This window comes from Coregonus lavaretus (assembly GCF_964263955.1).
Source record: "Coregonus lavaretus genome assembly, contig: HAP1_SCAFFOLD_3220, whole genome shotgun sequence".
Taxonomy (NCBI): Eukaryota; Metazoa; Chordata; class Actinopteri; order Salmoniformes; family Salmonidae; genus Coregonus; species Coregonus lavaretus.
Genome location: NW_028158660.1, coordinates 41000 through 66478, shown reverse-complemented (window position 1 = coordinate 66478; position 25479 = coordinate 41000). Strand labels below are relative to the sequence as shown.

Below are 25479 nucleotides of genomic sequence, written 5' to 3'. Positions count from 1 at the left end.
CAGACCAGGCCAGGGTTTGGGGTTTGAGAAGTCAATGAGAGGTAAAAATGACTTCCTTAGTTGTTAATTTTGAAAATGTTCTGTCTTAAGTAGTTTAACAAACTGACACATTTTCATGTTAGTCAAAAACAACTTTATATGGAAGGAGTGCCTTTGATTTGACGGCCTGCACATGTGCAGTTCAACACAAGACGACCATTAGACCCAATGACGTACTTCTGCGCATGAGCTTCAAATCAAATTGTATTTCTCACATGTGCCAATGCAGAGTTAAAAAGGGGTCTGCAATCATTGAGATTTCACACTCAATCTAGGCGGGGCAGCAAAGTAAAAAAAGAAAACATCACAACACAACACACACAACACACACCATCATGAAACAACACACCATCACAACACAACACACACAATCACAACACACACCATCATGAAACAACACACACAACACACACCATTACAACACAACACACACAACACACACCATCATGAAACACCACACCATCACAACACAACACGATCACAACACAACACGACACACACCATCACAATACGACCCATCACACACCATCATAACACGACCCGACACACACCATCACAACACAACACCATCACAACACAACACTATCACAACACGACATACACCATCACAACACGACCTGACACACACCATCACAACACAACACTATCACAACACGACACACACCATGACGACACAGCACCATCACAACACGACACCATCACAACACGACACCATCACAACACGACACAACACAACACAAAGTAGCACATAGTAGCATGATTAAGCAGTTCAGGCACAGGGAGAAGCAGCAGCCAGATATTGCATCAGCCACCGTCTCATCATCCGCACAGCTAATTAGCCTTTACTCTATCTAGGACAGGGGGTTCAAACTCATATTGCCCTGTGGGCCACATTCGGTCTTCACTGAGGTCTGGAGGGACGCATTCGGTCTTCACTGAGATCCGGAGGGACGCATTCGGTCTTCACTGAGATCCGGAGGGCCGCATTCGGTCTTCACTGAGATCCGGAGGGCCGCATTCGGTCTTCACTGAGGTCTGGAGGGACGCATTCGGTCTTCACTGAGATCCGGAGGGACGCATTCGGTCTTCACTGAGATCCGGAGGGACGTATTCGGTCTTCACTGAGATCCGGAGGGCCGCACTTAAAATGTATTATATTTCCTTGCCGTCAAAATTAGCAAAAAATTGTCCTTTGTACATGGCCTTTGGAATTTTTGATGCTCCCTGACTGTCTGACTTTCATTTTGATGACCGTTAGCAAGCTGGGCAGAGTGAAGAGACTATAAATGTGACAATTCAAGCTCAAACGGGACAGGAGACATGCTTGTTCAAAGTTTGGCATTTTAATTGATTACTATACCTTCCCCTTGGGCCAATCAGTTAAATTTTCGATCTCTATGGCAAGACGCATCATTCACCCAATTTTTGTAAAAATCGGGCCAGTGGTGTCTGTGACTAACTACCGTACGAACAGACGGAGACAGATCCATAGTCACCCTTCCGATTTCATCATGGGGGATAATAATTTGTTTTTACTCAGACCCCTCGCGGGCCGGATTGAATGAGTATGTTTGACACCCCTGCTCTAGGACATCAGTACTGGAGATGGATAGAGCTGGCCAGGCTACTCTAACTTGAGAGCCTGTTCATAATATACAGTGCTGGTGCGTTACTGATAAAGCACCATAATATACAGTGCTAGGGCGTTACTGATAAAGCACCATAATATCAAAGCTCTATTGAATAGGTTGATTTCAACCCAGTCTTTCTTATACATAGCTAGGGTGATGCAATACCCAGTGCTTTTTAACCCCCCTCTAAACTACACCGTAACACTCTGGCAACTCCATATACATACTCACATATTCGGCTGTATCGTCCGTTTCCCACTAACCCCCCCCCCCCATATAGAGGAGAGTGCAGGAGAGAGAAAGAGAGATGTTTTAAAAGAGAGAAAGAAAGAGAGAGAGAGAGAGAGAGAGAGGGAGAGAGAGAGAGAGAGAGAGGGAGGGAAGAAAGAGGAGTGTGAGGGGGGGAGCGTGTTGAGAGGAGGTAGGGAAGAGTGTGAGAGGAACTCAAGAGAACGAAGGTGTGAGAGGGGGAGCGTGTTGAGAGGAGGTGGAGAAGAGGCTGAGAGGACAAAAGTAGGGCATTGTGTACAGGCCAGGCCAGAGAGGGAAAGAGGAAAGCTAGTATGTGTTAGGGAGTGTAGCTGAGGCTAGGGGAAGAGGTGTGAACTGAAGTATATGGGGGCTGTCTGTTTATATATTTTTAGGAGGATACTGTATCTATTTTAATAACAGTGCATTACCTGGACTACTAAAAAATCTAATCATTGGCTGAAGCGTTCATATTTGTCAGCAGCCTGTCATAATGCAGTACAATCCTTTATTTATACAGCATATTCTCATTGAGATGCAATCTTTTTTACAAGAGAGACCTGTGAAAGAAGAGACCAAACAGAAACACAGCACATCATGAATGTTCCTTTGAAACTTTGTGGAATAGATACGTCAATAGACTTCTGTTCTGGGGATACATATTTACTGTGTTTGTACTTTCGTTTGTTTGTTTGTCCTAGTGGAGGACAGTATAATGACACAGCCCACTGAAACAACTTTCTCTGTATTTTCTCCACTGTTTTGCTGACAGAGGCTTTGTGAAAACTGACCATTGTGCCGGCTTCCATTATAACTCTAGCTTTCAGGGAGGACCATTTTCTCTGAAATGCTTTCATTCCCATTTTGAATATTAAAGTTGCTGTGCTCGATACGAGCTGTGCAATCACACTTTTCAAGAACCACTGATGTTCTCTTTAAGGGGGGTCTATACAGCCCTGATGTCAGGAGTGATGTTCTCTTTAAGGGGGGTCTATACAGCCCTGATGTCAGGAGTGATGTTCTCTTTAAGGGGGGTGTATACAGCCCTGATGTCAGGTGTGATGTTCTCTTTAAGGGGGGTCTATACAGCCCTGATGTAAGGAGTGATGTTCTCTTTAAGGGGGGTCTATACAGCCCTGATGTCAGGAGTGATGTTCTCATTAAGGGGGGTCTATACAGCCCTGATGTCAGGAGTGATGTTCTCTTTAAGGGGGGTCTATACAGCCCTGATGTCAGGGGTGATGTTCTCTTTAAGGGGGGTCTGTACAGCCCTGATGTCAGGAGTGATGTTCTCTTTAAGGGGGGTCTATACAGCCCTGATGTCAGGAGTGATGTTCTCTTTAAGGGGGGTCTATACAGCCCTGATGTCAGGAGTGATGTTCTCTTTAAGGGGGGTCTATACAGCCCTGATGTCAGGAGTGATGTTCTCTTTAAGGGGGGTCTATACAGCCCTGATGTCAGGAGTGATGTTCTCTTTAAGGGGGGTCTATACAGCCCTGATGTCAGGAGTGATGTTCTCTTTAAGGGGGGTCTATACAGCCCTGATGTCAGGAGTGATGTTCTCTTTAAGGGGGGTCTATACAGCCCTGATGTCAGGAGTGATGTTCTCTTTAAGGGGGGTCTATACAGCCCTGATGTCAGGAGTGATGTTCTCTTTAAGGGGGGTCTATACAGCCCTGATGTCAGGAGTGATGTTCTCTTTAAGGGGGGTCTATACAGCCCTGATGTCAGGAGTGATGTTCTCTTTAAGGGGGGTCTATACAGCCTTGATGTCAGGAGTGATGTTCTCTTTAAGGGGAGTCTATACAGCCCTGATGTCAGGAGTGATGTTCTCTTAAAGGGGGGTCTATACAGCCCTGATGTCAGGAGTGATGTTCTCTTTAAGGGGGGGTCTATACAGCCCTGATGTCAGGAGTGATGTTCTCTTTAACCCTCTAGAGTCTAAGCCCTGTCTAAGACGGAGGAGGAGGGGGGGGGGAATTGTTTTAAGATGGTCACACCAAGGATCATTTAGCTAATATGATTTTGAATTTTAACACCCATTATGGTATAACAAATATGTATATTTTTTGTTGATGTTGATGAAACATTGAATTTGGCATTACTGCTATTAGCCAACAGAAATATAGAATAACAGATTCACTACATGGAACAACACATGGTAAAAGGATATATACAGTACCAGTCAAAAGTTTGGACACACCTACTCATTCAAGGGCTGTTCTTTATTTTTTACTATTTTCTACACTGTAGAATAATAGTGAAGACATCAAAACTATGAAATAACACATATGGAATCATGAAGTAAAAAAAAAGTGTTAAACAAATCAAAATATATTTTATATTTGAGATTCTTCAAAGTAGCCACCCTTTGCCTTGATGACAGCTTTGCACACTCTTGGCATTCTCTCAACCAGCTTCCCCTGGAATGCTTTTCCAACAGTTCCCACATATGCTGAGCACTTGTTTCCTGCTTTTCCTTCACTCTGCGGTCCAACTCATCCCAAACCATCTCAATTAGGTTGAGGTCAGGTGATTGTGGAGGCCAGGTCATCTGATGCAGCACTCAATCACTCTCCTTCTTGGTCAAATAGCCCTTACACAGCCTGGAGGTGTGTTTGGTCATTGTCCTGTTGAAAAACAAATGATAGTCCCATTAAACGCAAATCAGATGGGATGGTGTATCGCTGCAGAATGCTGTGGTAGCCATGCTGGTTAAGTGTGCCTTGAATTCTAAATAAATCACTGACAGTGTCACCAGCAAAGCACCCCCACACCATCACACCTCCTCCTCCATAATTCACCATGGGAACCACACATGCAGAGATCATTCGTTCACCTACTCTGCATCTTGCTCGTGTTTCTTGGCCCAAGCAAGTCTCTTCATCTTATTGGTGTCCTTTAGTAGTGGGTTCTTTGCAGCAATTCGACCATGAAGGCCTGATTCACGCAGTCTCCTCTGAACAGTTGAGATGTGTCTGTTATTTGAACTCTGTGAAGCATTTATTTGGGCTGCAATTTCTGAGGCTGGTAACTCTAATGAACTTATCCTCTGCAGCAGAGGTAAATCTTGGTCCTCCTTTCCTGTGGCGCTCCTCATGAGAGCCAGTTTCATCATAGTGATTGATGGTTTTTCAAAGTTCTTGAAATGTTCCTGATTGACTGACCTTCATGTCTTAAAGTCATGATAGACTGTCATTTCTCTTTGCTTATTTGAGTTGTTCTTGCCATAATATGGACTTGGTCTTTTACCAAATAGGGCTATCTTCTGTATACCCCCCCCTACCTTGTCACAACAAAACTGATTGGCTCAAACGCATTAAGAAGGAAATAAATTCCACAAATTAACTTTTAACAAGGCACACCTGTCACGTACGTTCAAGGACGGGTCAGACCAAGGCACAGCGTGATATGCGTACATGTTTATTTAACTTATAAACACACGACAAAACAACAAACGAAACGTGAAGTCCAAAGGTTGAACACATAGAATATACACAACCAAGAATATACACACCCTGACTCAACATATATGAGTCCCCTGAGTCAGGGCGTGACAACACCTGTTAATTGAAATGCATTCCAGGTGACTACCTCATGAATCTGGTTGAGAGAATGCCAAGAGTGTGCAAAGCTGTCATCAAGGAAAAGGGTGGCTACTTTGAAGAATCTCAAATATAAAATATATTTTGATTTGTTTAACACTTTTTTGGTTACTACATGATTCCATATGTGTTATTTTATAGTTTTGTTGTCTTCACTATTATTCTACAATGAAGAAAATAGTCAAAATAAAGAAAAACCCTTGAATGAGTAGGTGTGTCCAAACTTTTGACTGGTACTGTATATATATATATTTTTACATGTATTTATCCCCTTATTTTAGGCACTAAACTACAGTGTCTCCATATATACACGTCCATAAATGTTTTCAACTGGTACTGGGGAACTTCAGAAGAGTCTTGTGGACATCCTAGAGCAAAACATGTACGTGTTCGTGAGTGTCTCACCTTTCTGCAGATGGGTCATATTAGTATGTAGCCCACACTGTTCGGTCGCTGCACACAGAAGTTGGCAAAAGAGGCTGTACCTACTTTAGACGTGTCCCGTGACGCTTCTGGGAGTCATAGAGCAGAACAGAGAACACCATCGTGTTTGTGGGAGGTTCATCTTTCCATAGAGTGGTCATTATAGTTTGTGGGCCAAACCGTTCGGATGCTACAGACATTTCCGTGAGAAGACTGATTTTCGGGCCCATGCAAAAACATATCTCTAGCTTAAACAGACTGATTTTGATGGAGATGTTTTAATTATGTTAATTCGATTTCCCTGGGGCCGCAGAAATTGTAGGCTAAGGATTAAGGGAGTGATGTTCTCTTTAAGGGGGGTCTATACAGCCCACATAAAAGGAGTGATGTTCTCTTGAAGGGAGGTCTACACAGCCCTGATAAAAGGAGTGATGTTCTCTTTAAGGGGGGTCTATACAGCCCTTATAAAAGGAGGGATGTTCTCTTTAAGGGGGGTCTGTACAGCTCTGATAAAAGGAGTGATGTTCTCTTCAAGGTGGGTCTAATCTCTCGTGGACAGATTCTCGTGGACAGATGAAACAGCGAGAATCTGTCAAGGCCCACGTAGAATTATGTGATTACGAGCAGCAGTAGTTCTTGGTTTTGGGTTTTCGTTGATAATCAGGATTGGGCGAAGGCGGTGCTTAAACTGGTGCGGTGATTTTCAGGCCTGTGTGCGGATGATAAACCGTTTCCACTAGATTCCACAGCCACAGAGTCAAAGTAGGTTCTATTGTAAAAATACATGAAAACAAAAATTAGCTTTTTGGCCATGATAAATTAGCAGAACGTAGGGGTTTGGCTGAATGTTTCAGTTTGCGAGGGAGGAGACGTCGCTTCCTTTCTTTGCACAAAGGTAACCACAATTGTTAACGGCATTCCCCTTAGAAGTAAAACAGGAAATGACAAACTTTCGTGACAGAATTTGACTTCTGGGTAACCGAGATTAAGGGGGGTCTATACAGCCCTGATAAAAGGAGGGGAAGTGAAATAAGGAAGGTGCGATTATTTGTTGTGGGCAGAGGAGAGGAAGATTGCTGAAACATGAAATGAAAAACGAAGGAGACTATGGAGAAACAAGGAAAGAGCAGCCACATTGTAAAAGTAAAGTGTAGAATTTACCACAGAATGCAGGTCTTCAGGTTTTTCATCAGTTTGAGCTCTATCACTTTCATATTACAAAACATATATATTTTTAGAAGCTTTTAGCTTTTAGCAGACAGCATCTTTACATGGGCTCTCATGGCACTCCATAAGAGTGTGTCCTTCCAATAGTTATAAGCTTTTAGCTAACCTTTACATGTGTTCTCATGGCACTCCATAAGAGTGTGTCCTTCCAATAGGACAGCTTGGTCAAATTAATTGCTTGATTGATGGACCAATGGGGGATAGGTATACCTGGGCGTCGGCAAGCATGACGTCCTTAATGAGGGGCAGGCCGCGTGACTCCCCGTTCTCCACACGCACATAGTGCACCTGGTAACCACGGATCTGGCCGTGTTGTCGCCCCGGCAACAGGGAGCGCCACATGACCTTGAGCGCCGTGGAGTTGAGCACCTCCACCTCGACCCGCCTAGGAGGAGCTCCGGGAACTGTGGGTAAAAAACAAGATAGCGTCTATGTTAAAACACTGCTGCAGAACAGTACACTCATATTGTATGTATAGGTTATCTATCTGGCACAAGTACCCTCACACAAAAACTACAAGAGCTATTCCCCTGACAGCCAGATAAACTGGCAAACATCAATTGTGACCTGCTCCTCACCCCCACAACACACCATAGGGAGAAAACTTTCAAGCACACAAAACTGTACTACACAACAACACCTGCTACCGGCAAGAAAATGACGTCGTCCCTCCCTCACAACCTGACCTCCCAATACGTGTCTAGTCTGTGTCGCCAGTCTCCGGTTGAACCCCTGTCTCTCAGACATAATGGAAAGCCTTTATGTGAGGCCTTGGTGTCCTGCCTTTTACTGTGCACCGCACTGGCCTCCAGAGACAAATGGGCTCCAACACATGGTTAATAAAACTGTGGCCCATTTGCACAGGTGTATTGTGGGAGATGGCGAGCCATCAGTTGGCTGAGTTTCCTCCCATCAGTGTAATGGGCTGTGCTGTAACACAGGGTCAACCGTATGAACGCCTGAGGTGTGGCGCGCTCATAACCACTAGTGGCTGCACACTAGGCTTTTAGACACCATAGAGGAAGAAGGAGATGAGATGGGGCGGCTACATCATAAATTACATGTAGAAGTGGAGGGGAAATGTATTAACAATGATGCTGCAATTTCCCAAGGGTATTGTCTATGTTTATTTAGACGATTATGTCTGGGGGTCCTTGATTTGAACCACTGAGCTAAGTTATTGAAAGTATGAATTTATCCTTTGTTTGGAAAAGCTATTGAATGGGCATCATAATGTTATTTTATGGGTGACTCCTGCTACAACCCTTATCATACGGTAGTAGAGGTATTGCCCATTATCTGAGAAGCAGATTATTGTGTTTCTAAGTCAACATCCCAGTTATTGTATTTGCCTCACAAGAAGTCTACAGACTATCAGTATTGCAGGTGGAACATGCTCAAGTACCATCCTCGTCGGTGCGGCAGAGCAGGGGCTCGCTCTCTGGGCCCGGCCCGATCTCAGTGAAGGCGGCCAGGGTGACGCTGTACTGGGTCCACTTCTCTAGCTTCTGCAGCAGCACCTTCCCGTCACTGGGCAGCACGGCTGGCTCCTCCATGGGCTCCCCGGCACCACCGCCCTCGACGGAGGCTCCCACCACCTGGTAGCGCACTAGGTACCCCGCCAGGGCACCATTCTGGCTCTCCACAGGCGGGGGGCGCCAACTTACCAGCAGGGTAGTGGAGCTGGAGCTGCTGCACTTAACGTCTTGAGGGGGGGCTGAGGGCTCTGGTCAGGTGGGAGGATAGGGAGGAAGGGGGTAGGAGGAGGGACGGTAGGAAGGAAGGAAGGAAGGAAGGAAGGAAGGAAGGAAGGAAGGAAGGAAGGAAGGAAGGAAGGAAGGAAGGAAGGGGGAAAGGGGTGAAAAACAACAAACAAAAAGATGGCAGAGATAAAGAAAATGATCAAAGGAAAAACCCAAGGAGGACATGAACTGATAAAAAATGTAAACACAAAAGTAAAGGAACCGAAACACTGACTCGTCAGGCAAATGTAAACATAAAAGGAGTATGGGGACTGGATGACACAGCGTGCGTAATAATGAAGCAAAATGGCCGCCTCTTGTGAGATACTGGGCCAGTTCTTTTGACAGCTGGGACTATGTCACAGACTCACAGAGTTCTATGTCCAGACAGGTGGTCTGTAACACCAAGGGGTCTGTCAGTTATCAGCCCGTGTGATACCAAGGGAGCTAGCTATCTGATGTTTGGCTGTCCAGGCCTGCACTGCACTGCGCTCCACACTATCACTATCGATTTAAGGATGAAACAAAAGAGAGGGGCTCTGGGTTTATTTGTAATTGTATAAAAGCCATTCAACACAGTGGCTGGGTTTTTGGTGTGGAGCGGTCTTCCAAAACATATTAAAAACTACACATCTGTGAACTTCTAAATCAAAATGAAAGCCTGGGCATTCTAATCTGCATGGAGCTCTTACAGCTCGCCGAGTGAGTGATAGAATGTTTCACTTCTCGCCCCGCGTCAGGCAGACAACAGGACATAGATGAGACCCATTCTATTCAAGTCAAGATCCCCATTTTTCTACCAACACGCCTCCGTGTGAATAGAATAATGCAATATTATTCACTGAATCATTGGTGACAAGCCCAGTTCATTATTATGTAATTACTATGTAATTCATCTGTTATTGTGTTGGAATAAGATAAAATGAAAAACATGAGTCCATAGAAAAAGGCATTCCACATTGTGCAAATCAGGGACAAAAAATTGAAATTAAACCCACAGGAACAACAAAATACGGTATGTTTTCATTCCAAAACAAGAGCTTGAGGAAGCAAAACACAAATTGAAACAAGGTACCGGAAAATGAATTCTCTCTGTAACCGAGGTGATACAAAAGGAAGAAAAACATCCAAAATGTCAAATCATAAAAAAACATGAAAAAAAACTAGCTATTGAACAGAAAACTGAAAATAATAACATTACAACTTCAAAACACAAGCACCGTCTGCATTATACGTACCTGGCTTCCTTCAAATACTAACTTTTGAAGACTTTCTTACCAGCAGCACCTACCAACAGAGTGATCTCACCCCGAGGCAGTGAGCTACAACCCTCTCCCTCCATATTAGTGTGTGACAAACACAGACACATCTTATTTAGATTTTGCACATTTCAGTCATTTAGCAGACACTCTTATCCAGAGCGACTTACAGGAGTAATAAGGATTAAGTGCCTTGTTCAAGAGCACATCGGAATATTTTTCACCTAGTCGGCTCGGGGATTCAAACCAATGACCTTTCGGTTACTGGCCCAACGCGGTTAACCGCTAGGCTACCTGCCGCCTTATCAACTGTGCTTTGTAACTGGTCAAATCGGTCTGTTTAGTTAGGTCGTTTTGGGCTCTTTTGGGTTGCTAAGAGGGAGAGAGTTGGCTCTGTGCTGTAGCCAGGACTGGGCCGGAGGGAGGGTCCACAAGACTGAGGAATGGGAGCATTTGGGGAAAAACTACACCCACCTGGTTCTGTGTTTCTGCATTTGACCTTCGGAAAAAGGACACAGTTCCTTTTTACCGTAACCATTTGCTCAGAGAATCCCATTTCATATCGTCCTCACCTGTGTGCCGGTTTTATAAACACTACAAAAGAACACAGACAGTACTGGCAACAAGATGGATGACTTGTGCTGCTGCATTCATTAAGGTTAATGCTGCGGTACTCTCGCTAACAGAGCAGTTGGAGAAGACAGGAGGTCTTTACGATCGGTGGACAGTCTCAGTCAACAAAATATAAAAACAGACTATTCTTTTTGGTGTCCAATGTGCTTTCAGTTTTTTTCTTCTCTCTCCAATAGATTGTATTTTGCAAACACTCAGTGTAATATTACAACAAATATTATGGTTAAACTCAAATATACTAATTGATAAAAAGAAAATATTTTTGGAAGAAAAGAAAAACCGGTATAATCTTTGTAAATTATATCATAAATAGGACTGGTGGAGTTATGTCACACATGCAGCTAAGAATAATATATGGAAATGTCTGCTCTACCCAAAATTACAACCAACTAATTGCAGCATTACCGCAAAAATGAAAGAGACAAGTACTTATCTGATGGCCCTGCATTAAAGACCAACATTGGATAAAGAAAATTGTGATAAATAAAAACGTATACCAGTTTCATTTAAGGACCAAAACATTGACAGCTGTGCCATATAGTTGGGAAGAGGATTTCGATGTACCGATTCCATGGCATACGGTTCATGAACTGATACACAAAACAACGCCGGATTGAAAACGTACAAGTTTTTCAATTTAAATCATTATACAAAAATCTTGCAACCAATAGAATGTAATATATATGGGGGATACAACCATCCCAGCTCTGAAGATTTTGCTGCGAAGATACAGAATCATTAGATCATTTGTTTTGGTACTGTCCATATGTAGCTAGTTTTTGGTCGCAGGTTCAGGAATGGCTGAAGAATTGCAACATTTACCTGGAGCTAACTCTGCAAATAACACTGCTGGGTGATTTGAAAACTCATGGTCAATCGGTCAATAATATAATAATACACTTGGCAAAAATGTTTATCTTTAATTTACAATCTGTAGAAACTATAAGAATAGAAAGGTTCAGAACTTTTGTGAAACATCACAGCACAGTTGAAAAATATATGGCAGCTAGAAATCAAAACTGGATGGTGTTCAGAGATAGATGGGAGGAGTTGAGTGGAGCTGAAGGTTGGGACTAAAAATAACAAGATAACTAATGTAAAACATACGGTGTCCGGAAAATGTGTATAGGTTCAGAACTTTTGTCAAACAGCACAGTTGAAAAAGATATGGCTATTAGAAATCAAAACGGTATTCTCTTCAGAGATATATGTGAGGGGTTGAGGGTAGCTGAAGGATGGGCCTAAAAACAAACAAAAGATAACTAATGTAAAAATATACTGTGTCCGTAAAATTTACATAGTATGTATAAGCTGGAAGTAGAAGCCTAAGTATTGTTATCCATTAGTTTACTCCAATTAGGGGAGGGATGGTAGGGTTAGGGGAAAATAATAAAGGAAAATATATTTAAAATATATTATATACAGTGCATTCGGAAAGTATTCAGACCCTTTGACTTTTTCCACATTTTGTTACGTTACAGCCTTATTCTACAATGGATTTACACACAATATCCCATAACGACAAAGCAAAAACAGGTTTTTAGAAACTTTTGCACATCAATAATAAATGGAAATATCACATTTACATAAGTATTCAGACCCTTCAGTCAGTATTTTGTTGAAGCACCTTTGTCAGCAATTACAGCCTTAAGTCTTCTTGGGTATGACCCTACAAGTTTGGCACACCTGTATTTGGGGAGTTTCTCCCATTCTTCTCTGCAGATCCTCTCAAGCTCTGTCAGGTTGGATGGTGAGCATCGCTGCACAGCTATTTTCAGGTCTCTCCAGTAGATGTTTGATCGGGTTCAAGTCTGGGCTCTGACTGGGCCACGCAAGGACATTCAGAGACTTGTCCCGAAGGCACTCCTGCGTTGCCTTGACTGTGTGCTTAGGGTCGTTGTCCTGTTGGAAGGTGAACCTTCGCCCCAGTCTGAGGTCCTGAGCGCTCTGGAGCAGGTTTTCATCAAGGATCTCTCTGTACTTTGCTCCGTTCATCTTTCCCTCGATCCTGACAAGTCTTCCAGTCCCTGCCGCTGAAAGACATCCCCACAGCATGATGCTGCCACCACCATGTTTCATCGTAGGGATGGTGCAAGGTTTCCTCCAGACGTGGCGCTTGGAATTCAGGCCAAAGAGTTCAATCTTGGTTTCATCAGACCAGAGAATCTTGTTTCTCATGGTCTGAGAGTCTTTAGGTGCCTTTTGGCAAACTCCAAGCGGGCTGTCATTTGCCTTTTACTGAGGAGTGGCTTCCGTCTGGCCACTCTCCCGTAAAGGCCTGATTGGTGGAGTGCTGCAGAGATGGTTGTCCTTCTGGAAGGTTCTCCAATCTCCACAGAGGAACTCTGGAGCTCTGTCAGAGTGACCATCGGGTTTTTGGTCACCCCCCTGACCAAGGCCCTTCTCCCCCGATTGCTCAGTTTGGCCGGGCGCCAGCTCTAGGAAGAGTCTTGGTGGTTCCAAACTTCTTCCATTTAAGAATGATGGAGGCCACTGTGTTCTTGGGGACCTTCAATGCTGCAGACATTTTTTGGTACCCTTCCCCAGATCTGTGCCTCGACACAATCCTGTCTCGGCGCTCTACTGACAATTCCTTCGACCTCATTGCTTGGTTTTTGCTCTGACATGCACTGCACTGTCAATCATGTCCAATCAATTGAATTTACCACAGGTGGACTCCCATCAAGTTGTAGAAATATCTCAAGGAGGATCAATGGAAACAGGATGCACCTGAGCTCAATTTCGAGTCTCATAGCAAAGGGTCTGAATATTTGTTTCTGTTTTATATTTTTGATACTTTTGCTAACCTTTCTAAAAACCTGTTTTTGCTTTGTCATTATCGGGTATTATGTGTAGATTGATGAGGATTTTCATATAAAAAAAAAAAAATCAATTTTAGAATAAGGCTTTAATGTAACAAAATGTGGAAAAAGTCAAGTGGTCTGAATACTTTCCGAATGCATTGTGTATATATATATATATATATATTTAAATATATATATATATATACAGTGAGGGAAAAAAGTATTTGATCCCCTGCTGATTTTGAACGTTTGCCCACTGACAAAGAAATGATCAGTCTTTAATTTTAATGGTAGGTTTATTTGAACAGTGAGAGACAGAATAACAACAACAAAATCCAGAAAAATGCATGTCAAAAATGTTATAAATTGATTTGCATTTTAATGAGGGAAATAAGTATTTGACCCCTCTGCAAAACATGACTTAGTACTTGGTAGCAAAACCCTTGTTGGCAATCACAGAGGTCAGATGTTTCTTGTAGTTGGCCACCAGGTTTGCACACATCTCAGGAGGGATTTTGTCCCACTCCTCTTTGCAGATCTTCTCCAAGTCATTAAGGTGTCGAGGCTGACGTTTGGCAACACGAACCTTCAGCTCCCTCCACAGACTTTCTATGGGATTAAGGTCTGGAGACTGGCTAGGCCACTCCAGGACCTTAATGTGCTTCTTCTTGAGCCACTCCTTTGTTGCCGTGTGTTTTGGGTCATTGTCATGCTGGAATACCCATCCACGACCCATTTTCAATGCCCTGGCTGAGGGAAGGAGGTTCTCACCCAAGATTTGACGGTACATGGCCCCGTCCATCGTCCCTTTGATGCTGTGAAGTTGTCCTGTCCCCTTAGCAGAAAAACACCTCCAAAGCATAATGTTTCCACCTCCATGTTTGACGGTGGGGATGGTGTTCTTGGGGTCATAAGCAGCATTCCTCCTCCTCCAAACACGGCGAGTTGAGTTGATGCCAAAGAGCTCCATTTTCACTTTCACCCAGTTCTCCTCTGAATCATTCAGATGTTCACTGGCAAACTTCAGACGGGCATGTATATGTGCTTTCTTGAGCAGGGGGACCTTGCGGGCGCTGCAGGATTTCAGTCCTTCACGGCATAGTGTGTTACCAATTGTTTTCTTGGTGACTATGGTCCCAGCTGCCTGGAGATCATTGACAAGATCCTCCCGTGTAGTTCTGGGCTGATTCCTCACCGTTCTCATGATCATTGCAACTCCACGAGGTGAGATCTTGCATGGAGCCCCAGGCCGAGGGAGATTGACAGTTATTTTGTGTTTCTTCCATTTGCGAATAATCACACCAACTGTTGTCACCTTCTCACCAAGCTGCTTGGCGATAGTCTTGTAGCCCATTCCAGCCTTCTGTAGGTCTACAATCTTGTCCCTGACATCCTTGGAGAGCTCTTTGGTCTTGGCCATGGTGGAGAGTTTGGAATCTGATTGATTGATTGCTTCTGTGGACAGGTGTCTTTTATACAGGTAACAAGATTATATTAGGAGCACTCCCTTTAAGAGTGTGCTCCTAATCTCAGCTCGTTACCTGTATAAAAGGCACCTGGGAGCCAGAAATCTTTCTGATTGAGAGGGGGTCAAATACTTATTTCCCTCATTAAAATGCAAATCAATTTATAACATTTTTTACATGCGTTTTTCTGGATTTTGTTGTTGTTATTCTGTCTCTCACTGTTGAAGTAAACCTACCATTAAAATTATAGACTGATCATTTCTTTGTCAGTGGGCAAACGTACAAAATCAGCAGGGGATCAAATACTTATTTCCCTCACTGTATATATATATATATATATATATATATATATATATATATATATATATATATATGGGGGTTTGGAAATGAGGCAGACAATTACATTGATAGAAGCCACAATCTATCTGCAATTATTTAAGCTGATCTAACCCCCCCTCCCCCCAACATTATTATTTTTTTTAAATAATAATCTAAGTGTCAAGAGCGAATGCTCAGTGATCAATCTATGTGAAGAGAGAAGCTGTGGAATCTGACAGGGTTTGAGCTATTGTGCCACGCAGACCCGTAAGACCAGATAAACTTAAGACAGGCAAGGTGCACAGCCACGGGGTTAGCCTCAGCTCCCACACATGCCCAGTGCTGGAGATTATGGACACTAGAATTACAAGATGGAACTCTGGTAATGCTTCACGTTCGGTAGGTCTTTTGAATCATCTTTTGACAGCCTGTATGAATGCTATATTGATTTGGCATATCATTAGTCATGTCTGTGGAGATATCGCCATGTGATTTTATGTCTGCTATAACGTGAACGGAAGCTTGGGGAGATGTGGTTTGGGCTGGTAGAGGCTTTATCAATGACTGCAAACACCCACCTGCTTCAATAACGCCTGCTTCCAACACAAGCGGTCATTAGTCTGTGTCTAGTCAATCAATGACCGCCACGGATCAAATTGCTGTCACATTCAGTCAGTGGGTGTAATTACACAATGCAACCGTTTTGTTTTACTTTCATCCTCAATGTCGAATGTCAGAGTAGTATTTGTCATCATTACGGAATTAATCTGACTCCATGCCAAATGGCCACGCTCGTACAAATATTCCAATATCTATAAAAACCTTCAGCAATTACAGTAAAAACTGCTTTTTTTTTCTGGCTAAATACGGGGATTTAGAATCTTCCACTTTAATTTGAGCGATAACACTCCAATGGTTGCTGGCAGCTTTAAGGTATAATCTAAATGTGTAACAAAGCCTGACACTCAGAGGTCTCCCTATAGCTCATCGTCAAAGCGCAAAATAAATTCTGACGCTAGGAAATGGGATTCTTATCTGTCATCCTAGGGCCCTTCACTCTCCCCTCTGCAAACCTTCCGTAACACCCACCCCGGGGTCCAGCCTGCCCCCATTACTGTGTCTCTCATTGAGGGAGATAGGGGGAGCTCCCGGTACTCGGTGTGTGGACCCTCCACGGCCACTTCTGAACGGTTGTCTCATAGATGTCTCAACCTTGTCTGACTGGGGCAGCGTATCCCAGGGGCCTTGCGTCTGACTGGGGGACATAGCTGCCCACAGGACCAATATAGGACCAGAATAGGACCACAGGACCAGTAAATATTTTCTTAGCCCAAAATAAGTTGACTTAGATACAGTTAAATCGATCTGCTTGGAGTCAGATATTGCAGATTTGAGATCAAATACAGTAAGTGATTTCGAGAGCTATAAGGATCTATCTGCTAAAGAGGATTCTGAGATAATTGGCTTTAAAGTTCCTAAACCACATTGGTTTGAATGGTGTATAAATTTTTATCTTGTATTATTTTGAACTTAACAACATGAATTGTGGGTATTTAGAGTACTATATAGGTAGAGAACATTGAACAGAACAAGGCTATGTCAATAACTACATTCTGACAAAAATGCAGATAGAACCTTCTAGTCCCAAGCTCTTGATTTCTTGAAGCTAAGGTGTAGCTGAGGAGTCGGGAGAGAACTCTCGGCTGTGGGTTTTCACTGGTCCTTAGTGGCAGAATGGTCCCCATGACAATGGCCCCTGGTCACGCCACACTGACTGAACACAAACTCAACGCTCTGAGGACATGTGCACTGTACCAGAGAAAATAGACAGAACAGAAATAAGGAGAAGATTGTCTTTCGTTTCACTTCACTTGGTTGGCAAAGAGGTCCAGTCTGCCGAGTAACGCAAGGGTAACGGGCACCATTTTCTATTGTGTCTCCCGTCCTAAAGGTATTTTCCTAACATGTCATTAGAGCGCAAACACATCTAAATGTGTTTGAGCAGCTGGCCCAGTCCAGCCACTGGTAAACAAGGTTCCCTCATTATACTGTAGACTGCACAAGTGTGTGTGTGTGTGTGTATGTGTGGCTTATGTATAGCAAGCAATCTCATGCCTCTCCAATGAGGTGTGTGCTTTATAATGACAGTGTCTAGCAGTACCACACTAAGGTAATTGGATTCTTAGCAGGGGTAGGAGGAGGGAGATATGAGGGCCAGCGGTCTCGGGTGGCGGTCATGTGTCTCAAAGCAGCCTCACAGAATCGCTGGGTTTGTTTTAAGGATGGAACTATTTGATGATTGGCTTTGCCTTCTGCGACGGACCGACGATACACTCTTACCTTTACTTTATGTACCTCTCTATTACAGCCAATGTAAAGGAGCTTTATCTTCTAGATAGCAGGCACTTTAGGGTGTGTGTGTGTGTGTGTGTGTGTGTGTGTGTGTGTGTGTGTGTGTGTGTGTGTGTGTGTGTGTGTGTGTGTGTGAGTGTGTGCTACACGGCAGACTATAATAGCGAACTCAGCCTTGCTGTGCTTTTCTTGACATGTATGAGTAACCAAACCACAGACATGTTGTATTCATATTGAACCATTTCATGTATGGATATGAATATTGAACCATTTAATGTATGGATATGAATATTTAACAATTTCATGTATGGATATGATTATTTAACAATTTCATGTAGGATATGATTATTTAACCATTTCATGTAGGATATGAATATTTAACCATTTCATGTATGGATATGAATATTTCACCATTTCATGTATGGATATGAATATTTAACAATTTCATGTATGGATATTCATATTTAACCATTTCATGTATGGATATGAATATGTAACCATTTCACATATGGCTATGAATATTTAACCATTTTACGTTTGGATATGAACATTTAACCATTTCACGTATGGATATGAATATTTAACCATTTCACGTATGGATATGAATATTTAACCATTTCACGTTTGGATATGAATATTTAACCATTTCACGTTTGGATATGAATATTTAATCATTTCACGTATGGAGTCTACTAACCTATTCTCGTCTCTTATGTTGGGACAAGTATAATGGAAATAGACGTCTCCCGAGTGGCGCAGTGGTCGAAGGCCACTAGACATCCTGGTTCGAATCCAGGCTCTGTCGTAGCCGGCCGCGACCGGGAGACCCATGGGGCGGCGCGCAACTGGCCCAGCGTCGTCCAGGGTAGGGGAGGGAATGGCTGGCAGGGATGTAGCTCAGTTGATAGAACATGGCGTTTGCAACGCCAGGGTTGTGGGTTCGATTCCCACATGGGGGTATGAAAAAATAATAATGTATGCACTTACTAACTATAAGTCGCTCTGGATAAGAGCGTCTGCTAAAATGTAAAATGTAAATCTAAGTTACTGTAGGTTGAGTGGGCTAAGTGTCCCACCCCCCCACCCCCTCTTTTACGCTGCTGCTACTCTCTGTTTATTATTACATTTACATAATTTAGCAGACGCTCTTATCCAGAGTGCAGGTGCATTCAACTTATGATAGCCAGTGGGACAACCACCTTTTTTTTAATTCTTTTTTTTAAATGGGAGGTGGGGGAAGAAGGATTACTATTATCTATGCATAGTCACTTTAACTTTACCCACATGTACATATTACCTCAATTACCTCGACTAACCTGTGCCCCCGCACATTGACTCTGTACCGGTACCCCCTGTATATAGCCTCCCTACTGTTATTTTATTTTACTGCTGCTCTTTAATTATTTTTTATTTATCTATTTTTTACTTAACACAAATTTTTCTTAAAACTGCATTGTTGGTTAAGGGCTTGTAAGTAAGCATTTCACTGTAAGGTCTACACATGTTGTTTTCGGCGCATGTGGCAAATAACATTTGATTTGATTAGATTTTAGGTCAGACTGCTATGGGTTACGGCAGACTGGACAACTGTACCAAACAAACACTTACCTCAAATGCATCCACAAGATCATGTTTTTGTTTTGTTGTTTTCTGTTGTGGTGTGAAACACAGTTTTGTTTTGACCGTCCGAGTTTGTAACTTTTCTGACCTCTTAGGTGTGAAACCCTTGGCTTTTTCTGACACCTACTTCAGAAGGGACTCGTGAGAGGAGTGGCTGGCTGTACACGAGCAGCCATTGGCTAAGAGAAGTGACTCATATCCCTGGACCCTAGCGACAGAGCTCAAGGGGTTGAGAAGTGGAGACCCTCAGCACAAGCAGAGACCCCAAGGAGATACTTACTCTAGTTAACTGGATAAGGTTTGGAAATTATATCGCTAAGTGGTGTGTGCTGCAGCTGTTGAGGTGGCAGCAGTGGACTTGGGTTCACATTAGAACCCAACCGCCAGCAAAAACGTGGCAAGCTGCTTCCTGATGTAATGTGAGCCATATGCTTTTGAAAAACCCGAAGAACAGAATACAAAAAAAATCTCAAATTGACTCAACGAAGAAGGAGGAAGGAAACAAAGTAAGCAAGGTGATGTCAGGCCATGCCAAGGAGAGATTCTGTTCCATTTCAGACAAGGGGAACAAGTTACAGAGACAGCAATGGAAGGACAAACAAGGAGAGCTAGAGAGACAGAGGAGTGTATCCGGAGAGAGAGAGAGAGAGAGAGAGAGAGAGAGAGAGAGAGAGAGAGAGAGAGAGAGAGAGAGAGAGAGAGTTCCGTTTGCAGCTTACCGTTCTAGAAAACAAGGCAAGACAGAGGTAAGGGACTGACACATACACAGATAGACAGACAGGCAGAGATAGCCACACACACACACACACACACACACACACACACTTGGAAACAGAGATGGGGTTGGATGTACAAATATAGGTAGGGTCATGCCTGGTGTGGCCATTGATCAAGGATGCAGTGACAAAATGCCAACAGCACACCCAGGGGACAGGACGGAGTGTTGCATGCAACTGGTGCCCCATCAGTGATTCAGCAGCACTGTCTGCGTAGCTGTCCCCATCACTACCAACATAAATGTGAAGTGATTATCCCAAAGCCCTACACCCCCAACAAGGGGGCACAGCCAACACGTTGCACTGGTAGAAACAGAAAATGTGTTAAAATACATCTCCTCCCACTACCATGGCTTTCTGATGGCCAACCCCAGTCAAAGTTCTTCATTGTAAACCACTTAGGAATCGGACAGAAGACACAAAAACTCCAATCTATTTTTAAATTTAACATCCATGTACATTACTGAAATGATAATGCAATTGTGTGGGCTATCATTACATGGATGCTGTATGATTAATACACTCATTTGATCATGGCTAGGGATTCCACATATTTGAGCAATGCTCATTGATCTGGACAATTGAGCTATACTAATTTACTACCCTGTACCCCACAAAGGCTGCCCTGATCCATCCATAATCCAAGCAAATCCAGCTACACTGTCTGAGTTTTTCAGAGATTAAAGCCTTAAAGTGGAACTGACAGCGTTTTAGCAACATGCAATCTTATTAAAATCTGTTCATATACAACCCCAGGAAGAATATTACACATTTTTTTGGTACATTTTCTGACAAGTGAGCACTTAGATATGGTCATTTTCACGTTTTCATAAATTCATAGAATGTTTGGGAATGACATATATTAAGGCATTTGTGAAAATTCTATAGAAATATAAAGTGAGAAAGCAGCCGTGCGTTTGGACAATTAATAGACACTGCAGTAAATAAAACGTAATAACAACATCTGTCTTGTCCAGTACCGGAGTCTAAGCAGACAGGTGTGCCATAGCCAATCAGAGCTACAGTCGGCCTATATGCAAACAAACCACACGGGCCTGCCATCATTCACGTTGAACTGGACTGTGTGTTTACAGGAAGTAGCAACAGCGAGACTTTAGATCATTAGAACGCCTTAAACCTCAACACATAACTCAAATCTTTGTATACAGTATGTAACCCCCTAAGAAAATCTGGAGACTTATGGGAGAATGTACACGTAATATCCTGACAGCTCCACAGTCCTCAAACAACATTGAATATTAGATTAGTTAAGCCCTCAGTACACTCCTGCACATAATGTTTACCATGATGTTACTTGTGTGGGGCTGTTTTTAGCAAGCAGTGTTTCAATTATTTAGATGTGTTCCTGGCATCTGGGAAAACATTTACAGGCCTCTGTTGATCAGCTGGAATTAATTCAGGAGGTGGGGCCTATGAGGTGCAGTGAAGGCTTCTGATTGGATGGTTTTGCTGCCTGTCCTCTGATTCCGACACCCACCTGTCTGCACCTTCCCTCACGCCTCTCTTAACGTGGTTCAGCAGAAAGCCATGGCAGTCACTGCCCACTGGGCACAGACGTCATTTCAACGTCTAGTTTTGATTTACATTTGGTTGATTGTCAACTAATGTGAATTCAACAACACAAAATCACCATGTCATTGGATTTTGGTTAAAAGTTGGTTGAAAAAAAGACGAAATACCCTTACGTTGATTGCTTTTTGCAAATTCAATTAGTTTTGAACATTGATTCAACGTCATCACATTGATTTTTTGGGGGTTAAAATGACGTGGAAACAACGTTGATTCAACCAGTTTTTTGCCCAGTGGGTGGGGAGTTAGGAAATGCTTTGTGTCTCAGTGACGTGGGTTAAAGTGGACTTGCTGTTGACAAAGGAAAACCAAATATGAACCGAAAGTAAAGAAAAATAAAGAAACTGGGAAACTTTGACCGGTTTGTTTGACAATGGAGGATACATTGCATCATAGTTAGCACCATGACATATAAACCCAGGTTGGAAAATAATAAACTCTAAAGGTAAAAAGCGGTTAAAGACCATCACACCCTTTTGCACTTTCTAAGGTAACCCTTATCCTGCAGAAGAACAGCATATTGTGCAGAGTGAATGTCATGTTCATAGGGCAAAAGTAAAGTTATTTTTGTCAGGTTGAAGTCTGGGAGAAATCATCATTGATCATTCATAAACCATTAAATCACATTATCAAAAGATGATCTGCATAGTACTGAATCAAGAAAGTCATTACAAAACAGAATAATCTTTGAACCCTGAGTATATCCTCATAAGACACATTCACAGTTCAAAGGCGACGAGAACGTCAACGTCGGCATTCCATGGTTCTAGCCTGGAGCCAAGAAGCGAGCTCATGTCTTCACAAAATATCTGCATGATTAAAGGTCACCAGAAGACACAAACACATTGTTGACCCCTGCACCACAGAATCCCACCAGCCCACCCACACATGCACCACAGAATCCCATCAGCCCGCCCACACCCCACACAGAGTAGAGAGCAAATGGGCTACATACTGGCTTGCAAGGTTTTCTGGGATATTTCGTTGGTGAAGGCTCCGATGCCTTTGTTGGAAATGGCAGCCAGAGAGAAGTAGTACTCCGTGTTTGCCCGCAGACCCTCAACGACGTATGTAGCAGTGGGGCCGAAGGTTTTGGTCACCTGTTGGTGGAGAAAAGTGAGGCATGCTTTTGACTGAAATTAAATATCACTGGAGCTTTACTGTACCTCATGTTTGTTCCTTATTCCACCTTGTTCGCTGAACACCTAGTGTCTTCTATGAGTACTTAAAGGCAAAAGCTTGGTCAACACTCTTCCCACAAAAGCACAAGCATATCTTACCTGGCTGCCAAAACTGCCCTCTTTGTACCGGAGTTCAAAGCTGATGATCCCCTCTTTCTGGAAGGCAGGTTCCCAGGTCAACTCCATGCTTGTGTCGGACACAGCACCAACCTGGAACTTTGTTGGCTGTCCGGGGACTATGATAGACAAAGAGAAATTGAATTAGTGACAGTGATCATTGCAGTGAACCCTTCTTTTATAGGGACTTTCAACTACAGTACAGGATTTTAATGGATCACTTGTGGTATGCACTCATCCCTAGTAAAACCACACAGACATGTTGATAGGAGAGTTGAACCCAGAACCCTAACCTCCTTGTAGCACTTTGACGTGGATGGGGTCAGAGAAGGGCCCGTCGCCCACCGAGGTAAAGGCCAGGACACGGATGGTGTACGTCTCAGACGCCACAAGGCTCTGGATGGTGGTGATAATGCTATCCTGGACATTATGGATCTGCCATAGGCTCATGGGCTGGGACGGGTCCATGGTGTAGTACACCCGGTACCCTTTGATCTGCCCGTTGGGCTCCTCAGGCTCGTCCCAGCGCACCATCATGGTGTTCTGGGAGATGATCCGGGCCTGGATGTTGCGGGGCGGACTGGCCGGGGCTTGTTCCCCGGTCCGGGTCTCCACCGGCGCACTGGGGGGGCCCTGGCCGATGGTGTTAAAGGCAGAGACGCGGATCTCGTACTCGGTGTTGGGGTAGAGGCCCCCGATGCTGTATCGCGTAGTGGTGATGCCGTCCATGGTCTCAAACTTGCTGTCGGGAGACTTGGCGCGGTACTGGATGATGTAGTAGGAAACGGGGTCCGGGTTACCGGAGTCCCAGGTGATGGTGACACTGGTGGCCGTGGTCTCGGTCACCATGGGGGTGCCTGGGGGCTTGGGCAGGGCTGTGGGGGTCAGGGGGGGGGAGGGGTGAAGAGGGACTTTTAAATTACTCAGATGCAGACATATAATTATCATTAAGATGCCACATCATAACACATCTAAAAGCTGGTTTTTCCCCGAACACAACAGCAGTACTAATAGCCTAGAAGAATTCCTGTGCCCCATCTTACACTTGACAGTAATTTGCGCCACCGCCTCGATGATGCCCAGACTGCTCATGGCCACACACGTGTAGTTGGCAGACTCTCGCACGCCGTTGAGCTCCAGAACATTCCGGCCCACTGGCATCTCGTCTTCCGGCGTCAGGTCCTCCGAGTTCAGCATCCATTTGACGTAGGGCATGGGCGACCCTACCGCCACGCAGGTGATGTTCACACTGCCACCTGGCATCATCTCGTGACTGGTCGGCGGGATGGAAAAGCGAGGGGGCACGCGGCGGACTGGGAGTGGGGAGGAGGGAGGGAGAGAGAGAGAAAAAGAGGTAGCAAGACAGGAAAATGAAAAATGGACCCATTCAACGGCATCCATTATTACATCTACAGAGAAAATCACAAGACAACTGAAACTCAACTAAATCTAGTACGTTTCTCTAGTACGCACTTTTCAAAGTTACATAAAAACACAAATAATGAGAAGGAACTGAACTAACAAGAACTGCTTCAACAACAATATAGATTGACGTTAAAGCAACGATTCATAGCAACAAGGTTCCATTGACCAAAATTTGACCCATCACAGCACAATTAAAGACACAAAAATCTATTATGAGTTTCTCATCTTTGAAAACTGACCTACAGACAGAATGTGTTTCTACAACGTGGAGTTAACATCCATGAAGACAGAGTGTAATATTTGAGGGAGTACTGTATGATCGATGCCATACAGTAAACAGAAACTTCCTGTCCTCTCAGCCACTTTCAGCAAACCAGGAAGTTGGCCATTATAGGCCCCTCCCACGGCACAGGAAGAAAATGACATTTCTCCCATAGTATTCAATGGATAGAGTGGTTATAGTCGGAGTTGGGGCCTCATGCATCTGATTGATAAACAGGCTCGTGCCCTTAGCCCTAATGGTATCTGCAAGCTATGGCTAAAGATGAGAAACTTTAATCAGATTTTTGTGGTTTAGGGTAGATCCACTGGACAAAGCCTTCTGAAGATCTGACACGGTTCCATTGATAGATGCAGCTATCAGTCCCACAGACAGCATGCATAATAGATTGAGGTAAATCAAGGAGTAAATGATAAATAAGAAATCCAGATATAAAATTGAGATAGAATGCATTGAGGAATATAACTGAAGGGTCGCTAGCATGCCCAGACAAAGACGATCAGAGAGGAAAATATAAATATCTGATTAGGAATTAAGAAAGAGAGAGAGAGATACAAAAGAGAGAGAAAGGAGGGGTGGGAGGAGGAGGACAGGGGGGGAAAACCCACTTCAATGCTGTGTAAGCTTTTTTTTTTTTTTTGTTCCAGCCAACTTTACCTAATGTGACAGTTGGCACATTGTCACATCGCAGTCTGGCAGAAGTAACACAAAAATAAGTATAGAGAGGAACAGCTAGTGTGTT

The 25479-nt window shown here is 43.6% G+C and overlaps 1 protein-coding gene across 2 annotated transcripts in view; it reads right to left on the bottom strand.

Annotated features, from left to right (window-relative positions):
- Nucleotides 1-4125: 4125 nt before the first annotated feature.
- LOC311123708 (receptor-type tyrosine-protein phosphatase S-like) overlaps nt 4126-25479 on the bottom strand; it is a 50506-nt gene continuing 29152 nt past the window's right edge. For both annotated transcript variants that reach the window (XM_084197948.1, XM_084197949.1), the window contains 7 exons: nt 24076-24345; nt 23326-23907; nt 23015-23151; nt 22690-22834; nt 8580-8900; nt 7385-7578; nt 4126-4549 (listed from right to left, as the gene is read on the bottom strand). In XM_084197948.1, coding sequence (XP_084054074.1) covers nt 4517-4549; nt 7385-7578; nt 8580-8900; nt 22690-22834; nt 23015-23151; nt 23326-23907; nt 24076-24345 — 1682 coding nt within the window. In that variant the 3' untranslated portion in view covers nt 4126-4516. The remainder of the gene's footprint in view (nt 4550-7384; nt 7579-8579; nt 8901-22689; nt 22835-23014; nt 23152-23325; nt 23908-24075; nt 24346-25479) is intronic.